Below are 21,061 nucleotides of genomic sequence, written 5' to 3'. Positions count from 1 at the left end.
CCATTACAATCAGTGACAGATGTAGGAAAGTATTCTGTTGGAATCGTCAAACCCCTAGGATCTGGACTCTGATGCATTACATCTCAACTATTGCACAATAGAATTCTTCACCCTGGGACACTTTTAAACTAACCGGTCTGGAGGTAAACTGATGGATTGGTTATCTGCTCCACACTCCACCTGACTTTACATTCTGATTTTAAATGGATGCATAATCGGACCTGGTCAGTTTTTAGCCAGAGGAGATGGCCAGATACAATGAAAATCTGTAAGCTACCATATCCACAGTTCAGTGGTAAGTCCACTGTCCAGTGTTCCAATGTTAGATCATCCAAGCTCAGACCTCAGTAGGGCGCTGTAATTGGCCTCACTGCCCTTGGACTTAATATATTTATTCTTTTAGGTGTGTGGGTGTTACCGGCTAGGCCAGCATTTATTACCCATCCTTATTTGGCCTTTAGCAGGTGGTGGGGAGCCTCCTTTGTGAACCGGTGCACCCACAGTGCTATTTGGAAGCAGCGCTTCCTATTTTCTCCTTCCTCATTTCCTGTCACTATCACATCTGAGGGTGTGCCCATCCTGAGTGGGGGCTGGCCAGAAGGTGGGAGACTTGAAAACAAGAGGCTCAGCATTGGGGCTGACTGTGAGTTACCCGGGTGGGGTCCCATGAGAGGCCGGGCTGTCAAGGCACAGTAGGGGAATCAGGAATGGGCTGCGTCTCCCCTCATGTGGCCTGAAGGGCCTTGCACTCGGGGGAGGGTGACTGCAGTGTGATTGGAACCTACACTCAGGCAGCAGGGTGAGGATAAAGGGGAGAGGCTGCCCAGAAGACCAAAGTCAGGGGTGCTTGAGTGTAACGGTAGATCTCATTGAGTCATGGAAGGCTGCTCAGCTCTGAGAAACGACTTGCCCTCTAGGAATAAGCTGATATGCTCATCGCTGGCCTCAATTCAGCTGTCACAAGAGTCAGACACTTGGCTGAGCAGGCACTGAGCCCCCCCTCACTAGTGGTTATGCCATTAAATAGTGTGCATCCAAAAAGCACTGTCAGTTATTGGAGGCTAACTGCTAACCCTTCGCAAGCCAATGTCCCAGGCATTGAGCTGACATTCCCAGTAAGGCTGCAACATTGGACAGATAACACTGATATACCCCCTATACAAAGTGTGATGGTGATGTCTATCATCACGCAACCCAATTAAGGTCATGACAGGGTGGCTCATTCCAGGGCAGCACGGGTGACCTGTGTGGCATCTCTCAGTGTGTATCCGGGAGGTTGCAGATGCCCTTTTATGTGAGGGCTCACTTGGATAACAACTTGGACCAGACCAGGCGAGCCAAAACAGCACAGCCATGGGCTTCACCATCTTTGTAGGCTTGCCCCAGGTGCAATGTTTGATTGACTGCACCCACGTGGCCCTGCGTGTTCCAGGATGCCATGTGGTACCTTTGATGAACAGAATGGGATACTCCTCCCTCTATGTGCAACTCGTCTGCAACCTCACAATGTGCTTCATGCATGTGTGTGCCCATTTCCCTGAGAGAGTCCATGACAGCTATGTCAGATCCCAGCTGTCTTTGAGAGAAAGCGGTGGCTGGAGGAATGGCTCCTTTTGGGGACAGGGGATACCCACGCAGGAGGTGGTTGATGATGCCAATGCGGAGACTTGTTACAATGAGGCTCACGCTGAAACGCACGTGCTGGTCGAGCAGGTGATTAGCCTTTTGAAGATGTAGTTCTGGTGCCTGGACCAGTCGGGGGTTGGGATGGGTGGGTGCCCTATATTATAGACCACAGAGGGTCCCCTGCATCATTGTAGTCTGCTGTACTCTCCAAAACATGGCGCTGGAGCGGGGAGACCATCTGGACCTGGAGGAGATGGAGGAGTGCCACATCTCCTCGGATGAGGAGGATGTCGAGGAGGGCAGTGAGGGTGACCATGCAGAAGAGGAGGTGGAAGAAGCTCGGGCAGCAGTCAGCTCTATGGATGGCCTCATAGCATCTCGCTTCAGGGACGAGCAGGACTAGGAGAAACTAGCTCTCCCACCATGGGGACTAACATCTAACCAAGGATATGGTGCAAGCAGTGTGCTCTTCTGCTGTTGCCAGGTGTCATGGACAGGGCGCTGAAGCTATTGTCTGGACTCTGCAGGAGAATGCTGAATTGTATTGAGGACAGAGCAATCACGAGAGAACACTTTGATATGAGAGGGGTGCGCTTTGATGTAGGGGGACAAGGGGGTTCATCTTTCCATGTATGGGGGTTGGGGTATGGACTCGAGGCCAATGGGGGGACAGTTTGGGAGGGTGCATGCCAGCAGCAGCGCCTCCTTATTGCGTCACCGGTGTGGGAGGGGCATAACAGTGCCATTTTCATACTCCACAGAGATGAGGCACTGGGTGAACTCAGTGGTTCTCCCAAGCTTTGCATGAACAGACAGGGTGGAGGCTCTGTGGGTGAACACAGTGAAATTTAATGCCAAACATTCAATACAAAATGGTGACCTATCTACACTAGCGCCTATATTCACCCGTGCCCACGGTTTCTTAATCTTCCTCACTCTCACCGTCTACGTGAATCCCCAGGATCCACAACTGAGGTTGAGGCAGCCTGCTGACTTCTATGCCCTTTTGCCTGATGTGATCTTGGCGGGCGTCCAGGCCTGTTTTTGGGTAGCACAGGTGTTTGACTGCTGCCCTCCTCGGTGTCAGGGGCTGGAGGTGTGTCGCTCACAGGGGGTGGGGTGTCAGATGGACTGTATACACCCAGGGCATCCTGGCTGGAGGGCCCTGGGCTGTACTCCTGCCAATCCTCTTCCTTTCCAGTTCCTAGCAGTCCTTGTGCTCCTCCATGGGACAGAGGGGCAGCTGGAGTGAGATCCAGAAACACCACCATCCTCTGGCACTGACACTTATGAATTCCCACCAGTGCCTGCACCATGCAGTCAAAGCCATGCACCATGGAGCTCAGACATGGAGGTCATGAGCTGAGCCGTGGTGTGGACATCTCCTGCCATAGAGTGCTCATTCTGCACCAAGGTCTCCATTGAGGATGCCACCCTCGCAGTGTTGGCCTTGGTATGTTGCAGTGACAATACTATCTCCTCAGATAGAAGGCACTCTGAGGAGGGCTACTGTCATCCCTTCCTGATAATCGCCACTCTGCCTTTGCAGCTCCAACAGCGGTGGGACAATTGGGCCTAGAGGCAAATCATCGACAAGGGGCTCATCAGAGTCTGGGGCTCCGGCATCCCTCCGAGTGCTGGTTTCCTGGGACGTCACTGCCTCCGCCTATTGTGGATCTTCAGCTGTGAGGTGCTCACCAGTGAGTGGCCCAGAAGCCGGTCTACTCAGTGAACCCACTGAGGTTTGAGTACCTGCGCTGGTGGCAGGTGGAGGCGACAGCTGTGATGCCTCTTCAGTGGTGGGGTTGGAGAAGTTCTCCCTCTAAGCTGCTGGGATCCGGTGGGTCAAGGGGGTGCGAGGATGGTCTGGCCTGTTCTCTTAGTCGGCCTGCCAGAGAAGGGCCATTGCATCTGTGCATTGCAGAGGATACGGAAGGAACATTGATTACTCACTTGAGACTTGAGGAATGACAGTATATGTGGTGAGGTTTCTCACATTTCTGTGCTACCAACATAGAATCATAGAAACCCTACAGTGCAGAAAGAAGCCATTTGGCCCATCGAGTCTGCACCAACCACAATCCCACCCAGGCCCTACCCCCATATCCCTACATATTTACCGGCCAATCCCTCTAACCTACACATCTCAGGACTCTACGGGGCAATTTTTAGCATGGCCAATCAACCTAACCCGCACATCTTTGGACTGTGGGAGGAAACCGGAGCACCCGGAGCAAACCCACGCAGACACGAGGAGAATGTGCAAACTCCACACAGACAGTGACCCAAGCCGGGAATCGAACCCAGGTCCCTGGAGCTGTGAAGCAGCAGTGCTAATCACTGTGCTACTGCTATTTTTTAGTAAGATTCTGCCCATTGTGCTTTATGTGTGATATTACCTGAAATCTGGAATCTTCTTCCTCTAATTAATTTAGTGCCTACTGCTTTACCTATTTTTCAAAAAAATCATTTATTATGTTTCCTCAGTTATAAGTGTGAAAGAAAAAATCCTTTCTCGTGAGGTTGCTTTAACATACGAATGACGACTGGCACGGTGGCACAGTGGTTAGCACTGCTGCCTCACAGCACCAGGGACCCGGGTTCGATTCCCGGCTTGGGTCACTGTGTAGAGTTTGCACGTTCTCCCTGTGGGTTTCCTCCGGATGCTCCAGTTTCCTCCCACAGTCTGAAAGATGTGCTAGTTAGGTGCATTGACTCGAACAGACGCCAGAGTGTGGCGACTAGGGGAATTTCACAGTAACTTCATGGCAGTGAAAGTTACTGTAAAAGCTTCACAAGCCTTACTTGAGACTAATAAATACATTTTACTTTAACTCCTGTGGGGCCCTTTTCTACCACTGAAAAGTACTCTTGCCTCTTGTGGGCCAGCACAACACATAGGACACCAAAGGTGGGACTGCAGGGAACTTCAGTGGTGATGTCTTCCCATCAGGCCTACTTCCATCCCAGACTTCAGCTACAAGAGGGTAACCCTATGGGTCCCCAAGGAAACCGAGAGCATTACAGAACAGGGAAGAAGCAAAGTGCATTTGGGTCACTGATCCTATTTTGGAGTGTGATCTCTGGAGTATTCCATTTCCTTCCCAGCCTGGGTACAGTGAGATAAGTTGTAACAATGATATCAATTCCACACTTGGGATTAGAGCCTTCACTACAATACCACATTCAGTAATGCATCAAGAATCTGAGCTACAGTCCGAAAATACAAATTATGCACATATTGATCATATACTGCGCTGCTGGTGAAGATGTGATAAAGTTCATGGAAAAATAACAGTCCTTTGTTTTCTTTCCTTAATGTTTTACTGTCATGTTTTTCCAGAAATTTTTACCATGTTCGATTTATGCTGATTAGTTCTCATTATTCATGCATCAACTGACTGTTTAATGCTTTCAAGTGCCCAGCTGGAGTGTTGACTGATTTTAGAGGCTTATGGTGATCCTTCTTTGTTTCCATTTTACAGCTAGTGTGAACTATCAGTGTAAGAAAAGAGTACAAGCTGCTGTTGGTGATGTTGCATGAACGTTTAATATGCTATGCTAAATTTCTCTCTACGCTAAAGATACTGATGCCACAGCTTCTTTTATTATCCCTTGCTCCTGAGTCTGCTTAGTCAGGGTTTGGTAAAATTTCACTGGCATTCACATCCCGAGCAATTTTGTGCTTTGTGTTATCCAAAACCTAGAATGCTTTTCTGATTAGCTGAATACTTAGTTCCTGATATTCCTAAGTAGCTTCAGGAAGCACATTTAAATAAATAGGTCCCATAGATGTCAGCATATAAGTTTGAAGTCTCTAAAAATCCCTCCATAAACAGGTGTCCACTTATACCCAGAGTATAAAAATGAAACGCATGGGCGTGAGTGGTCACCATTCTGAAATGTCATTTGTTTCCGATGCAAAGAGAGGGCAGGTCTTAAACTCCTGCACACTTTTACAACACAGTCTGCTTAATCCTTTATGCCCAATTATAAGCTACGGGTCACTAAAACATGCATTTGTGGGGAAAAAATTTGACACTGATTACTAATGCAAGTATAGCATGTTGTGGCTGAAAAGATTTATATGCTAATATACAAAAACATGATCTTTGAGGCTGGAAAAATGGGATCATCTTGTACGCCAGGTCAGTTTACGCGCCAGTATTTCCGGTAATTTGTAAATATTTGTGACAACACTACTTTTGTGTTTTCCAGATGAAGGATTGTGGGATATTCTAATTAAGGATGTTCCTAAGGAAGTGACATCTTATACCTTCGGCATGGACATCCTGAAGCAAGGTGTGAGCTATGATTTCCGAGTAATAGCAGTGAATGATTATGGATATGGAACACCCAGCTCCCCTTCTCCATCTGTTTCAGGTATAGAATTTGCCTCTTAAATTATGTTAATATTAGAGTAGAGCTTGTTTGAATCTGAGCCCTCATCTATCAGTCATCCCCTGAGTGAAGTTTCTGTTCATTTCGCAGAGCCAAATTTAATGTAAACTATGGTGGACATCAAAATACACATGCAATGTTAATGGGTTTATTTTTAACTTGTCTAATCTTTCTTTTGTTTCTCCGTTCAATTTCTGAGAAAATTTTCTGCTTTTGTGCAGTTTAAGGCAGCTGTTAAAGATTTAGAATTGCTGTAGGTACCTTGTCACATTCAATGGCATCATTTGCTCCCAAGCAATCATGTAAATACATCCTGTTGGAGACAATCCCTTGAGGAAATGGATCCCGTGTCCCATTATACTTCAGAGATGACTCATTCTGCCACAATCTATCACAAAATATTGCAGATGTTAGAAAACTGAAACAAACAGAAAATAATAGAAATACTCAGCATGGAGTGAGAAACATATTGCTCATTTAAGGTTCCTGACCTTTAGTAAGAACATTATTACTAATATCTACCGAGATAACAACTTGACCTAGGAGATGGAACAACATACACCCCAATAGGCCATAGTCCAAATCACAAAATATAATATATCTCTTTCCCTCCTGGGGTAGGACCCTTTTTTATGAGCTTGACAGCTTATGCCTGAAGAATCTACAACCATCATCACTGCAGATCATTCCCAGGCCCCAAGAGCGCTTGGAAACCTGCCGAGGAAACAGGCAACCTATTATATGACCCCTTATATCAAGTCAGTTTCAAATATTGTACAGTGGTCAGCTGCATTTATTCAAAGGCCCCTAAATACGGACATTTCCCTATGTCCAGATTATCACTCACCTGCAGCTTCATCTCTGGTTGGCAGCTGGGTACTGACCTCAGGTTCTTGCATAGTGTTATGATGGCCATGGGGGACCGTCAATAGATCTCTCTGTGGGCCTCATGGAATACAAACTGCCCTATTAGGCAAGTGGAACTCAGCTAATAGGGAAGGAGCAATAGGGGGTTTAAAACCAGCTGGCTCCACTCAGTCCGGCAGTCAGGGCTGACATGTACACTTTGAATACCTGTACACCGCCAAGCTGTAAGAACAAAGAACAATACAGCACAGGAACAGGCCCTTCGGCCCTCCAAGCCTGCGCCGCTCATGTGCCCACTAGACCATTCTTTTGTATCCCTCTATTCCCAGTCTGTTCATGTGGTTATCTAGATAAGTCTTAAACGATCCCAGCGTGTCCGCCTCAATCACCTTGCTTGGCAGTGTATTCCAGGCCCCCACCACCCTCTGTGTAAAATACGTCCCCCTGACATCTGTGTTGAACCTTGCCCCCCTCACCTTGAACCCGTGACCCCTTGTGTTCGTCACCTCCGACCTGGGAAAAAGCTTTCCACTGTTCACTCTATCTATGCGCTTCATAATTTTATACACCTCTATTAGGTCGCCCCTCATCCTCCGTCTTTCCAGGGAGAACAACCCCAGTTTACCCAATCTCTCCTCATAGCTAAGACCCTCCATGCCAGGCAACACCCTGGTAAACCTTCTCTGTACTCTCTCCAAAGCCTCCACGTCCTTCTGGTAGTGTGGCGACCAGAACTGGACGCAGTATTCCAAATGTGGCCTAACCATCGTTCTATACAGCTGCAACATCATATGCCAACTTTTATATTCTATGCCCCATCCAATAAAGGCAAGCATGCCATATGCCTTCTTCACCACCCTCTCCACCTGTGCTGCCACCTTTAAGGATCTGTGGACTTGTACACCCAGGTCCCTCTGTGTGTCTATACTCCTGATGGTTCTGCCATTTATTGTATAGCTCCCCCTTACATTAGATCTACCGAAATGCATCACTTCGCATTTATCTGGATTAAATTCCATCTGCCATTTCTCTGCCCAATGTTCCAGCCTATCTATATCCTGCTGTATTCTCTGACAATATTCATCACTATCCGCAACTCCAGCAATCTTCGTGTCGTCCGCAAACTTACTGATCACACCAGTTACATCTTCCTCCAAATCATTTATATATATCACAAACAGCAGAGGTTTCAATACAGAGCCCTGCGGAACACCACTAGTCACAGACCTCCAACCAGAAAAAGACCCCCCCACTGCTACCCTCTGTCTTCTATGGCTAATCATGATGTGGAGATGCCGGCTTTGGACTGGGGTAAACACAGTAAGAAGTTTAACAAAACCAGGTTAAAGTCCAACAGGTTTATCTGGTAGCAAAAGCCACAAGCTTTCGGAGCCTTAAGCCCCTTCTTCAGGTGAGTGGGAATTCTGTTCACAAACAGGGCATATAAAGACACAAACTCAATTTACAGGATAATGGTTGGAATGCGAATACTTACAGCTAATCAAGTCTTTAAGGTACAAACAATGTGAGTGGATAGAGCATTAAGACAGGTTAAAGAGTTGTGATTGTCTCCAGACAGGACAGCCAGTGAGACTCTGCAGGTCCAGGCAAGCTGTGGGGATTACAGATAGTGTGACATGAACCCAATATCCTGGTTGAGGCCATCCTCATGTGTGCAGAACTTGGCTATCAGTTTCTGCTCAGCGACTCTGCGCCGTCGTGTGTCGTGAAGGTCGCCTTGGAGAACACTTACCCGAATATCAGAGGCCGAATGCCCGTGACCGCTGAAGTGCTCACCAACAGGAAGAGAACAGTCTTGCCTGGTGATTGTCGAGCGGTGTTCATTCATCCGTTGTCGCAGCGTCTGCATGGTTTCCCCAATGTACCATGCCTCGGGACATCCTTTCCTGCAGCGTATCAGGTAGACAACGTTGGCCGAGTTGCAAGAGTATGGACCGTGTACCTGGTGGATGGTGTTCTCAAGTGAGATGATGGCTTCTGTGTGGATGATCCGGCACGTCTTGCAGAGGTTGCTGTGGCAGGGTTGTGTGGTGTCATTGTCACTGTTCTCCTGAAGGCTGGGTAGTTTGCTGCGGACAATGGTCTGTTTGAGGTTGTGCGGTTGTTTGAAGGCAAGAAGTGGGGGTGTGGGGATGGCCTTGGCGAGATGTTCGTCTTTATCAATGACATGCTGAAGGCTCTGGAGGAGATGCCGTAGCTTCTCCGCTCCGGGGAAGTACTGGACGACGAAGGATACTCTGTCCACCATGTCCCGTGTTTGTCTTCTGAGGAGGTCGGTGCGGTTTTTCGCTGTGGCGCGTCGATCGATGAGTCGAGCGCCATATCCTGTTCTTATGAGGGCATCTTTCAGCGTCTGGAGGTGTCTGTTGCGATCCTCCTCATCCGAGCAGATCCTGTGTATACGGAGGGCATGTCCGTAGGGGATGGCTTCTTTAACGTGTTTAGGGTGGAAGCTGGAGAAGTGGAGCATCGTGAGGTTATCCGTGGGCATGCGGTATAGTGAGGTGCTGAGGTGACCGTCCTTAATGGAGATGCGTGTGTCCAAGAATGCAATCGATTCCGGAGAGTAGTCCATGGTGAGTCTGATGGTGGGATGGAACTTGTTGATGTCATCATATAGTTATTTCCGTGATTGTTCACCATGAGTCCAAAGGAAGAAAATGTCATCGATGTATCTAGTCCTGTCTGCCAAGGACATTTCGTGACCCCTTTTTGCCCTTCTAAATCCCTGTTTGAGTTCTTTTCTACTTTCTCTGTATTCCTCCAGTGCTCCATCTGTTTTTAACTGCCTGGACCTCATGTATGCCTCTTTTTTCTTTGATCGCATTATAAATAAAGGGTGATGGTGATGGTGACAGAAGAGTGGCCTTGGTAAGATTACTACATTGACAGTTTTAGTGGATGAACTGAAGCTATTTGAGAGTACATTTGACTCATTGTGCCTGTCAAGATTTGATGCATACTAGATTGCTGGAAGAGGCTAAGCTTCGTGGTGCCAAGGTGTGATCCCTGTTCTCCCAGCAATGTCTGCTGCAGCCTCCTCAAATTCCGCGAGGGCAATGATCTCTGCATCACCTCCTCTGTCTGGGCTCGCTCAGATTTGTTGTGTGCCAGCTTGCTCTGTATGAAGATGAAACAAAGGCATGTGATCAGAGGGATGAAGCAGAGGTTGGGTGAAATGCATGTCCCATGTGTGTGGTGGGCCAGAGGATGGAATGTGAGCAACATGACAAATGGGATCGTGGTGACGTGAAAGTGTCCAAGAGAGTATGAGTGTTGATAAGTGTCCCCAGCTAATGGATGTTTGAGATCCGTGAAGAGAGCAGCCATTTGAGTACACGATGCCATGCTGAGTGTTTGATAATGGAAGGCGTTGAGGGAGGTCTGACCCTGGCAGAGTGGATGAGTTCATTTATCTGCTTCCTGTACTGCATGGTGCTTCTGGCATGGTTGTCGGCCATGCAGACCTCCTGGGCAACAGCCTCCCAGGCCAGAGAGGTGAGGTTGCTGTGAGTCCTCAAGTCATGCCTAGGATAGAGAGCATGCCTCTGTGCCCACTTACCTCCATTCAAGGCCTTGAGGGCATTGTGATTGAAAAAGGGCACTTCTTGAGGCTGCTAGCCTTTTGCCTCTGAGTTGCGGACATCTGCATGGTCTTGGAAAGACAAGTGGGCTGGGGAGAGTTGTTGCACAGGTGTTTAATATGGTGCGCGGACCTTAGAACATGCAAACCGATGGCAGTTGTACGAATCGTCTCCCAGATGATATGGAGAGATACATACTTGTGCATAATTAATGAGGTTCCAAGCACTGAATTGGGTGTGACATCATGCCATTCCGATATGTTGCCACCACAACCCTCGCCACTGCACCTAAAGAAAAAAATGGAGAAACCTGCCCAAAGTTTCACAAACCCACCTGGAGAACTCACTGCTGATATGTGTTTTTCTGCTAGTTCAAGAATGTAAACAAGCTCTTTCTTTTTATTGGCTTGAAATTGTACTGTTCCTTTTCATTCTACCTGTTCTTGATCTTTTCCCTCTCTGAGATGCTATTTTACTTCCTGTTTGTGTTGATCTCTTTTTCACATTATACTTCCCCTTTGTGTTGCTGTTCTGTCTTGGCCTATAATTTGAATGTTTCTAACAGAAACACTTTCCTTCTCTTTTGCTTTGATCATGTTTATACTATTCCTATTCAGTTGATAAACATGTTAACTTTGATTCTATCCCGTTTGATCGGGTCATATTTTTAATATTGCTTTTTCTGTTTTGTGAACTTAAAATTCAACTGTGTTGAATGATCTTTCTCATCTGTATAAATCAATATCCCATCTAACTGTTTCCAATGTTACATATTCAGGGTCCTCCATAACTACCTTTTCAGGTTCAGTGGCATCAAGTACTCCTATACGTGTACCCCATATCCTCTTGCATTCTGAAGTTTACTGACACTGCCCAATATCTATTTATATGTTAGGTTAAGTCAAGCGATATAAAAATGCATCCTCCCATGGAGGGATAATCAGTAACCCTACAATGAAACAGGTGCACTACTTTGGTATTGGATCTCGCCCAACCAGCCACACTTCATACACAAGCCTGAATATGGTATTTAGCATTGCCCTATCCTATCTTCATTTGCCTTCCTTGACTGTGCATCTTCTTAATGCCTATGATGTTCAGTAATGACAACATCCATAAGCTTTACCCCTCCCTCTCCCGCTGACCACTGACCCTGTCGCCTGTCTTGTCTGTAAACAGCCAACTAAACAAAGCAAGGGTAGAATTTAGGACCTTCTAATCTGTGTAGTTCAGTACAAGCCCACTTATCAACTGACTTCATAAAAAAAACTCTTAATTCCAGTGGACTTAAATTTAGAACTAAAGTATAATTTGAAAATATAATGTTCCACATGGTAATAGATTGTAGGGACAGAGGTGAAATTGTCCAATTTCAAACTGAGTCTCTGATATCAATTTTGCTGTATTTTAATCTTTCCCATGAGATCAAGATTTCCTACAACATTTAACGTTTAGACAGGTAATAATTTTGGGTTGTTAATTTTTGAGTCCATATTTTAAACATGCTAATTTTGCTGACTGACTAACTATTACAGTTTGTTGTAAAATGATAATGTCTTTCAACTGTAGTACTTTAGAACAAATCCTGTATTGTAATAAAGTATTCAACGAATAGAGTAAATGATTCACTGATGTTCCACAACACATGTCTATACTCCATACTCAATCTATGAAATAAAATTTTCAGTCTGAATACGACAATTTTACATAAGTCCTAGAGGCAGAGGTTTCTGAGCCAATGTAATAAATGTATCAACAATAATGTAAAAGTTTCACAGAACAGATTGCGAGAGTGCGGGAGGGATACTGAGGAGGGGAAAGGAGAAGAATTAAGGGAGGAGTGAATTAAAAAGGCAGTGAAGCGGATGTACTTTAGGAGGCTTTTGAAAGAAGAAGAATAGAGAGTTCCAGATACTATTGGTGGAGTAAGCTGGTGACATGTTCCTGAAAGGAGTTTGATATGAATGGGGCTTTTAGCCCCATTCGTATCAAACTCCTTTCAGGAATGCTTATGGTCTGCAGATGGTGATGTGCGACTACAAGCTATCCCACACATAATCAGCCAACAAGATGGTATTTTCATCAGCTCTGTGCTCGTATTTCTCTTCGTGTGCCACCAAAACCTTTACCTGAAGGCTATTGCTTCTTTTTTTTTTACTTTCTGATGAGTAAGTCAGAAAAAAAGTAAATTTTTCATAAGCATTAAAAAGTTCAAAATCAGATTGGTAAAAATCCTAAACTGTAACTGTTAACTGGTCTGTTGTGGTCAGCACTTAGTTGACTAAATTCCACAAAAAGCAATATAGGACTACTACAACATTTGTGTGTGTTTATGCATGCAAGCTCCAAGCCTCCTGCTGTAATCTATTCCTGCAGTTAACACAAATCGACAGCAGATTTGTCATCATGCAAATAAAGTAATTTGGATTTACAGAAATAAACATGAACGCAAGCAATGAGTGATTGGACAGAAAGAGCCACATGTGTTTCATTTGCGTTCATTTCCTGAACTGGTCCATTGTGTTCATGTAGACATCCAGAGAGTGAACTTTACTGGTGACGAGAGACAAAGCTCAAATACAGGGCCAGCAGTATAATGACGCAGCCAAATCAAAATTGTCCTTAAACTGAGAGATGCATTAATCTCTATGACAGTACAAGTCGCCTAACTTCTTTAATTGTTAGTTATTGTGACGGTGCACTTATTTCGATTTCTTCTCATTTTTCTGACTCTTCCAGCCCAAAATGCAGCCCCGTTTTATGAGGAGTGGTGGTTCTTAGTGGTTATTGCCTTGGTTGGACTCATCTTTATCCTTCTGTTGGTGTTTGTGCTCATAATCCGTGGACAAAGCAAAAAATACACGAAAAAAGCAGATTCAGGTGAGTACGTGAGAATGTTGGTCAGCTCACCAGGTTCATGTGAAAATGGGATTTAAATTGAAGTGAGTAAAGATGCTTTAAACTAATCCTTCCTCTTTTCAACAATACAACACTATCTCAACATCATGCACAAAACATCAAATTTGAAAATATGCCAGCCATGATATTATTTTGCAATGGATTCTGTTAATGGAAGTTGTAAACTATACAAATAGACCATGATTTGGGAAATGGTTATGACCCACCCATAGCTCTGCTTTAAATATTGCAAATTTGCATGGTGAATACAAACACAAGCTCTAATGTCTGTTACTTGACTCAAAGGGCAGCACGATGGCACAGTGGTTAGCACTGCTGCTTCACAGCTCCAGAGACCTGGGTTCAATTCCCGGCTTGAGTCACTGTCTGTGTGGAGTTTGTACATTCTCCCCGTGTCTGCGTGGGTTTCCTCTGGGTGCTCTGATTTCCTCCCACAGTCCAAAGATGTACGGGTTAGGTTGATTGGGCATGCTAAATTGCGCCTTAGTGTCAGGGGGATTAGCAAGTTAAATACGTGGGGTTACAGGGATAGGGCCTGGGTGGGGTTATTGTCAGTGCAGGCTCGATGGTCGAATGGCTTCCTTCTGCACTGTTGGGATTCTATGATTCTTGATTACTGCTAATTGTGCACAAATGTAAAAAAAATCATGTTACACAGTGAATGAGGACAGGTTCAATTACCAATCACAAGTCCTCCTGAATACCTTTTCTTTGCTAATGTCAAACTGCAATTGTAAACAAGTTGGCCTAATATATGGGCAGGTTAATCAATTGAGTGTTTGAGCTGTTTGGAGCATGGTTTTATCCCTGATTTGTGCAGAGTTAACTGATTTCAACTAGAATACCAGTTGGACTTCATCGATTAGTCCAAATATTTTGGGTTAGTCAGTGAATAATCAAGCAGAGATTTTTTTTTTTGGCTCCTGATCATTATCCACTGACAGTTGGAAGTGTGGATAGTGGGTAAGAACAGGTTCAGATTTAGCTGTGTTGGTCCCTGCAGTCAAATAGCCTATTCATATTCACAATCGAGGGTCAAAATTAAAGCATAAGTTAGTAAGATAGAAAGCACAACAGAAGTGAATTGGGAATAGCCGCAGTGTCTTGTAAAACACAAACTTTCACTGCTAGCCAAGATGATGTAATTTGGAAGGGCTCGGCATTGCTGTTCCAGGCACTCAGCCAACCTGAAAACAACTCGGAACCCTTGACAACATCCCTACAAACAACAATGCTACTTTTGAATATGAAAATTTCTTGACATGTAATTAACAAGGTCCAGTGGACTTTGACACTGTTCTGTAGTCTAATTTTTTCTCAATACGACAAGACTGCATAGGGGGCATGAAATATTTTTCAGTGCCCTGTAATTAATACTTAGTTTTGGCTCCTTATGGCTCAGTGGCCTTACGTGGTCAATAGCTGAGCGACACAGAACTGATTGATTTGGTCTCTGCTGAGTTCAGTGACCTTAGCCATGGTAATAGAGTGCTGTGATTGACTTTAGTGCTCCTAAACTAAGGATAGGGAAATTGGTCAAGGTTCTCACTCCTATTTGCTATCCCTGTTGGGAATATGTGTATTAATATCAGGCAAGTACTGGATCATGTTCAACTAAGATCCTACCCATCCACTCTCCTGCCTTATAGCACTTACTGTCAAGGCTAGCAAATGAGTTATAATTGTTGGATGAAGGAACTATACCCCAAGTAAGGAGGTAACATGCAGGAGAGATGGAACAGGGAGACATTTTGTAACAGTACAATATATACATAGCACATAACTAGTTTACTATTTCAGGCAATCAGAAATATCAGAAGGAAAGAATTCTGTTATGATTTTAAGTTAATTTTGGATGAAAATCAGATTACATATATACCCATCTATCCATTCCACCTGTACGGTACAATTTATCTTGTTTAATAATTGCAAGTGTTCTTGCAGGTTCCCAGCTACAGACCTGAAGGTGAACTTTAACTTTGGGCAAAGGACAGCTGGTAGAATAGGGAACTCCATTCTAAATGGAGTTCTTATGCTCAAAGGAAATATGTCCTGGTGTGCCAAGGATACATCATCAGAGTATCAGTGGTGCTGGAACTATATTTGTATTTCCTGAAAGACCAGTCAACAAGTTAACCGTGAGTGTATTTTCGGCCAGCTGCTCTATATCTGATATGAACTTGAGAAACAGTACCTCTGAAATTTGATCTGTCAGTTAAAACTGGAAAACATCACATGATTGAATTTGACTTTCTGTATTATTAAATGTTGGATTTCTATTTTAAAAACAACTCATATTCAATACCTGGTGTACATTGATATCTCAACAAGTAGAAGTAGAGATTGGAATTTTATACCCTTTCCCCGGGCTGGTAATAGGGAGCAGGGGGCATAAAATCAGGTGACCTGACACAGGCCACTATGTCCCTCATTACCTGCCTCCACTGGAACTTTACCATCGGCAGGGTTGGTGTCAGGGAAGGTGACCCATTTTTGGGCTAATCAATAATCACTCAAGGATCTTCTCCTTCTCCCACTGGTATTTTCCTAGCAGCTGGGGTGCCCACACCACCTGGAGATGCTGCCAGGGCATATATGGCTGTGGACACAGCAAGAATTCTCTCCTGGGAACCCCGTGTCAAACAGAAATCCATGCCACTCCCCTTCTCCTGCAAAGGTGATCACAGCCCTTGCATGCTTACACCCCCCCCCCCCCCTCAAGCAGCCTACCAATCATATGCTTTGACCCCCTCACTGGTGTCTGACTGGCTTCAGTGCAGCCATCCCCACTTACTTTGGTGTCCTCCAGGGTTCCTCGTGTGGGACTGCTGCAGTCCCAGCAGTGGCCATCATCCCCAGTGATGCACCTGGGAATGAAGAGCAACCAGCCATCTGACTGGCCAGCAGCTCTGCGAGGCTGGACATCCTCCCACACATGGGTGGAAGCCACGACCTTAGTCACTTTACAACCAGACAACGGTTAAATTTGGTCTTATCTTTATGATCCTTTTCAGCCAGAGGTCACCACCGATGTGAAAAATCCTAGCCACAGGATACTCATTCCACTGGCATTGTGATGCAATACTGAGCATCAAAAGCAAGACACAAAATATTTGCTGCAGGGATTTTGCTAAAAGCCACATGGGCATACCCACAACCCAAACAAATCTCTTTGCCAGGTACAATATCAACACAAAGAAGGTCGCGTTTTTATATTTTTCCCCATTCTTTTTGTCTCCTAAGGTTCAGAATCTTTGCAGGATCATAGCTCAGTAGGTACAGGGTATCCTCCAGTAACTTGCCCAAATAGCTATTATTTATGTGAGCCTCAGCAGTGACTGTAAACAGGCTATTCAACTGCAGGCAGGCATCACAGCCAAGTTTCAACCTGTCTTTAATTGATGTTCAAACACACACTAACCACAGGAATTTCTGGAAAGTGACCAAATGGAAGAAACATGATTGATGACCTCATCTTGCTTTAAAGGCATGGAGGGCAATGTTATCACCTCTTAACATTACATTGGCCGAGGTCAGCAAACTTACCACAGTACAGGGGTTGCCACAGTCTCTGTTGTTGAGATGATTATCAGATAAATTCATTGAATCATTATGCGTGTCAGCATCAGGCATGGCTCAGTTGGGTTCATTCTTACCTCTGAGTCAGAGTTTGTGGCCTGAAGTCACATTCCAGAGACTTCAAGCACAAAAATTCCAGGCTGACATGCCAGTGCAATACTGAGGGAATACTGCAACATCAGACATGGCTTAATCAAGGCCCTCATGTGGTTATAAAATATCAACACTATCCAAAGTTCAAAGAAGAGCAAGGCTATTTTTCCTTCTGTCCTGGCCAATATTTATCCCTTAATATTTATCCTTTAATTAACATAAAAAACAGATCTTTTCATCATTATCATATTGGGTTGTAACTTCTGAGCTGCCGAGCATCAGCTTGGTAGGGGCACCCCAAAGATGCACTGGGGAAATCCCTCTCAAAATTCAACAGTAAGGGTTCGCAATTTTTCAGAAGTACAAACTTCCTCTGGGCAACTGTCCTGCCCTGGGAACCATCCGTTAATGTGGTTTAATTCACAAACTTTGGATATTTCTGGCTGTGTTACACAAATAGTTAACTAGATAATGTTAGAAGAATTAATACCTCTTCTAACTTCTGGGTAACTATTGTAAAAGCACGGACCAGCCCCCCATAGGACTTCCCCACTCCCCCAAATCCCCCAGCGGAGTCCCAAATGCTCTGACAACCCCTCCCCATAGAACTCCCCCAGCACCCCCCCCCCCAGCCACAACAAGACCACCCCTCCCCCTCCCCGATTACTGCCCCACAACGAGACTCATCGCCTCCCCAATTTCACCATGGGATTCCCCAACCAAACCTGACACACCCCATCCTTTGATTACGCCCATTCCCAAATCCTTTCCACTTACCTCAGACACTCACCTTGTTCCTGGCCTGTCAATGGACATTTAAATGTACCTAGTTTATGGCAACTGGTGCCGTTACAAAAAAAAGGGGGGCATATCTTTCTTCAATCCCACTCTGCGATGCTGGGCTCAAGGACTGTTGCGTTGCATGGATCACACAAAGCCTGTGTCAGAAGGTTGGGTGACACAGATCCACAAGAAATTTCATGTAAGCAATTGGGTATGGAGAGGTAATCAAATGCAGATTACCACTGAGGAAGCTACAGCTCATCGCTATTCATGGGAGCTTGTGTGAACTGGCTGTCACATTTATTATGTTATAACAGAACTGCACCTCAGAAGTACTTCATTGGCTGCAAAGCACTTTGGGACATTCTGAGATCATGGAAATGCTACATAAATGAAAATCATTGGGGATAGGGCCTGGGTACGAGTCAATGCAGATTTGATGGGCCGAATGGCTTTCTTCTGCACTGTAGGGAATCTATGATTCTATGATGAAGTCATTTTGTGTCAATCTGGTCAGCTGTCAGTTTTAGACAATAGAATCATAGAGATATACAGCATGGAAACAGGCCCTTCGGCCCAACTCATCCATGCCGACCAGGTTTCCTAAACTGAATTCGTCCCATTTGCCTGCATTTGGCCCATATCCCTCTAAACATTTCCAATCTATGTACTGTTGTGCCTGCCGCACAGTCTATTTTAACCCTTATATGATGGACAAAGAATTGCGAGTAGACTTCTTGTTATTACAACCAATATTTATTTAAAACACATAATCAATAATCACCCACCCAACCGACAATAAGTTATCTTACAGAAAATACTAAAGTTCAAGTCCAATACTAGACCTTGACTTAACTGAAGCAGATATTGGCCTTTATCTGTGCACTGGTCTCTGTGGTCCTCTGCGTTGTTGGGTCCTTTGGTCTGGTCTGGTCTGGCATTCTGGCTCTGGTCTTCCTTCCTTCTCGGGTGCGGTGGCTCTTCTTGTGCTGGTTGTTGCTGGCGATGGTCACAGTTGTTGTAGCTTGTTCGTGGGGTCAGAGAGAGAAAGAGAAGGAGAGCTTCTTCTGTTGTGCAGCACCTTTTATCCCTCCTTGGTTTCGTGTCCTTTTGGGCGGTCTCTTGATTCTTGTCAATCAATCGATCAGGGCTTGATCACCCTGATCGATAAGAGTCCAATCAGATGTTGCCACACTGATCTCTGGGTGTGTACCCAACGGCTATGCCTGTAGGTGCTGGAGGCACATAGGTCACGTACCTCCGTCCCAAATAAGGGGTTAAGGCTGGTAAACAACCCAGTTTGAACAGAAAGTCCCTTTTGTCCTGGAGATGACCCATATTCTGTGTATTCAGTCGTCTGAGTTGCAGCCTGTTTATCTCTGTCTTTTAGGCAGCAGCCTGCTGTTTTAGTTCTTGATGTGGAGATGCCGGCGTTGGACTGGGGTAAACACAGTAAGAAGTTTAACAACACCAGGTTAAAATCCAACAGGTTTATTTGGTAGCAAAAGCCACAATTTTGCTACCAAATAAACCTGTTGGACTTTAACCTGGTGTTGTTAAACTTCTTACTGTTTTAGTTCTTGCCCAATTGTCCCAGAGTGCTTTACAAATCGCCATTTTAGGTGGCCCATTTGGCCACAGTACCTGTCCAAATGTCTTTTAAATGTTGTCATTGTACCTGCCTCCACCACCTCCTTTGGCAGCTGATTCCAAATACGCACCACCCTTTGTGTGAGTTTAAGAATACCAATGCTTTTAATACCCTGTTGATCTTCCATGGTACACTTGTAACAACACTCCAGCAATATGGGAAAGGAACATTTCTCATTGCCCAGTGATCTGCTATGATTATACTTTAAATCCCTGAAGGTTCTGCTTGTAATTCTCTGACAGTGTAGTCTTCGGTACTGTTACAATTCCTTTGTGAAGATGTACATCTGATAGAGTTGAATAGTTACATGTTTTAGCATCCATGCCATTTTATCAGGGGATCTTTCCAAGTCCCTGGTGTCTAATAATCTTGAAAATGCATCAAAGTTTCCAAAGGTATTGTCACCAATCATCAGAAAGCACAATCCAAACTGCTCCATATCAGCTTAAATCCTTTAAGGCGGATCATCTTATTTATATGTAACAAATCTGCCTATTTATCGGCAACTCAATTCTAATTTATTGCAAATTCACATCTTCCTCAAATTCATCGATGGCAACATTTTACCAATAATTGTAATAAGAAATGTGCTATCTGGAAGGTATTTTGTTCTTGGCTAATTGTAGCTTCATGTTGCTGAGTACATCAACCATCTGTTAAGTGTGATGGTCTGCAGGGTGAGCGCATTGCAGGACAGTCTTTGAATGACTGAGGAAACACTTATCATTCACTGCAAAGGATGCCAGATTACATTCAATTGTTGAACTTGTGCCGTCTGTAACCAAGATGATTCATGCAACTCATTAGCACCTGAGGAGAGGAAATGGCCTTGAGGGACAGGCTGGTGTTTGTAGCAAGGGAAGTCACAGCAAGTGAGAAAACCAAGCCAGAAATCCAAGACAGCTGTTTAGAATTATATTCCTGCCCAACTATAGCAAACAATATTCTGACTGTTTATTGAAAGATTGGTGTTGGGAAATATTCTGATCATTTTCTGGCTCTATATTTACAAATCAACTATTTTTTAACATGTTGTTTGAATGAAAAAACAATTTCAAAGTGATAGTGATGCAGTCTGTCTCAGCATGCACAAATGATAACATGGATTAAAATGTTAACTGCACAGGTTTCAGCAATATATAATCAAAAAGTAATTTCAATGTTAAGGTATTTTGATAAATGTGTGCGTAAAGAATCAAATGATATCAGGTGACTGTTGGAATCTTTGTGGCATGGTTAACTTTGCGAATGCAGAAATACTGGAAAGAGCACAATGTAATCTATTTCATTGCTTTATTGTGGTGATTGTCCCTTTAAGGATCAATCTGTAAAATAAGGGTTACATGACTCAAGGAACATGATGGGGGAATCACCTTGTTAAGCAGGGGTTTCTGTACTCAAAGTCATCTCGGGAGCTGATTGCAGCCACGAGGCTGCAAGCTTTAGTATAGCTTTAACCTGTAAATAAATGAGTTGTGTTTTTCCTAAACTAGTGAATGAGCATCTTTACATTTGGCGGCAAAAATTTAAAAGAAAA

At 44.6% G+C, this 21,061-nt stretch overlaps 1 protein-coding gene across 1 annotated transcript in view; it reads left to right on the top strand.

The window, feature by feature from the left end:
- Nucleotides 1-21,061, top strand: part of sdk2b (sidekick cell adhesion molecule 2b) — a 939,592-nt gene that overhangs the window by 840,451 nt on the left and 78,080 nt on the right. The window contains exons 41-42 of the mRNA XM_078225548.1: nucleotides 5,845-6,009; nucleotides 13,239-13,379. Of these exons, the coding sequence (XP_078081674.1) occupies nucleotides 5,845-6,009; nucleotides 13,239-13,379 (306 nt within the window). The remainder of the gene's footprint in view (nucleotides 1-5,844; nucleotides 6,010-13,238; nucleotides 13,380-21,061) is intronic.

This window comes from Mustelus asterias, chromosome 12 (genome assembly GCF_964213995.1).
Source record: "Mustelus asterias chromosome 12, sMusAst1.hap1.1, whole genome shotgun sequence".
NCBI lineage: Eukaryota > Metazoa > Chordata > Chondrichthyes > Carcharhiniformes > Triakidae > Mustelus > Mustelus asterias.
The sequence above is the reverse complement of the archived record's forward strand: the minus strand, read 5'-3'. Positions and strand labels throughout refer to the sequence as shown.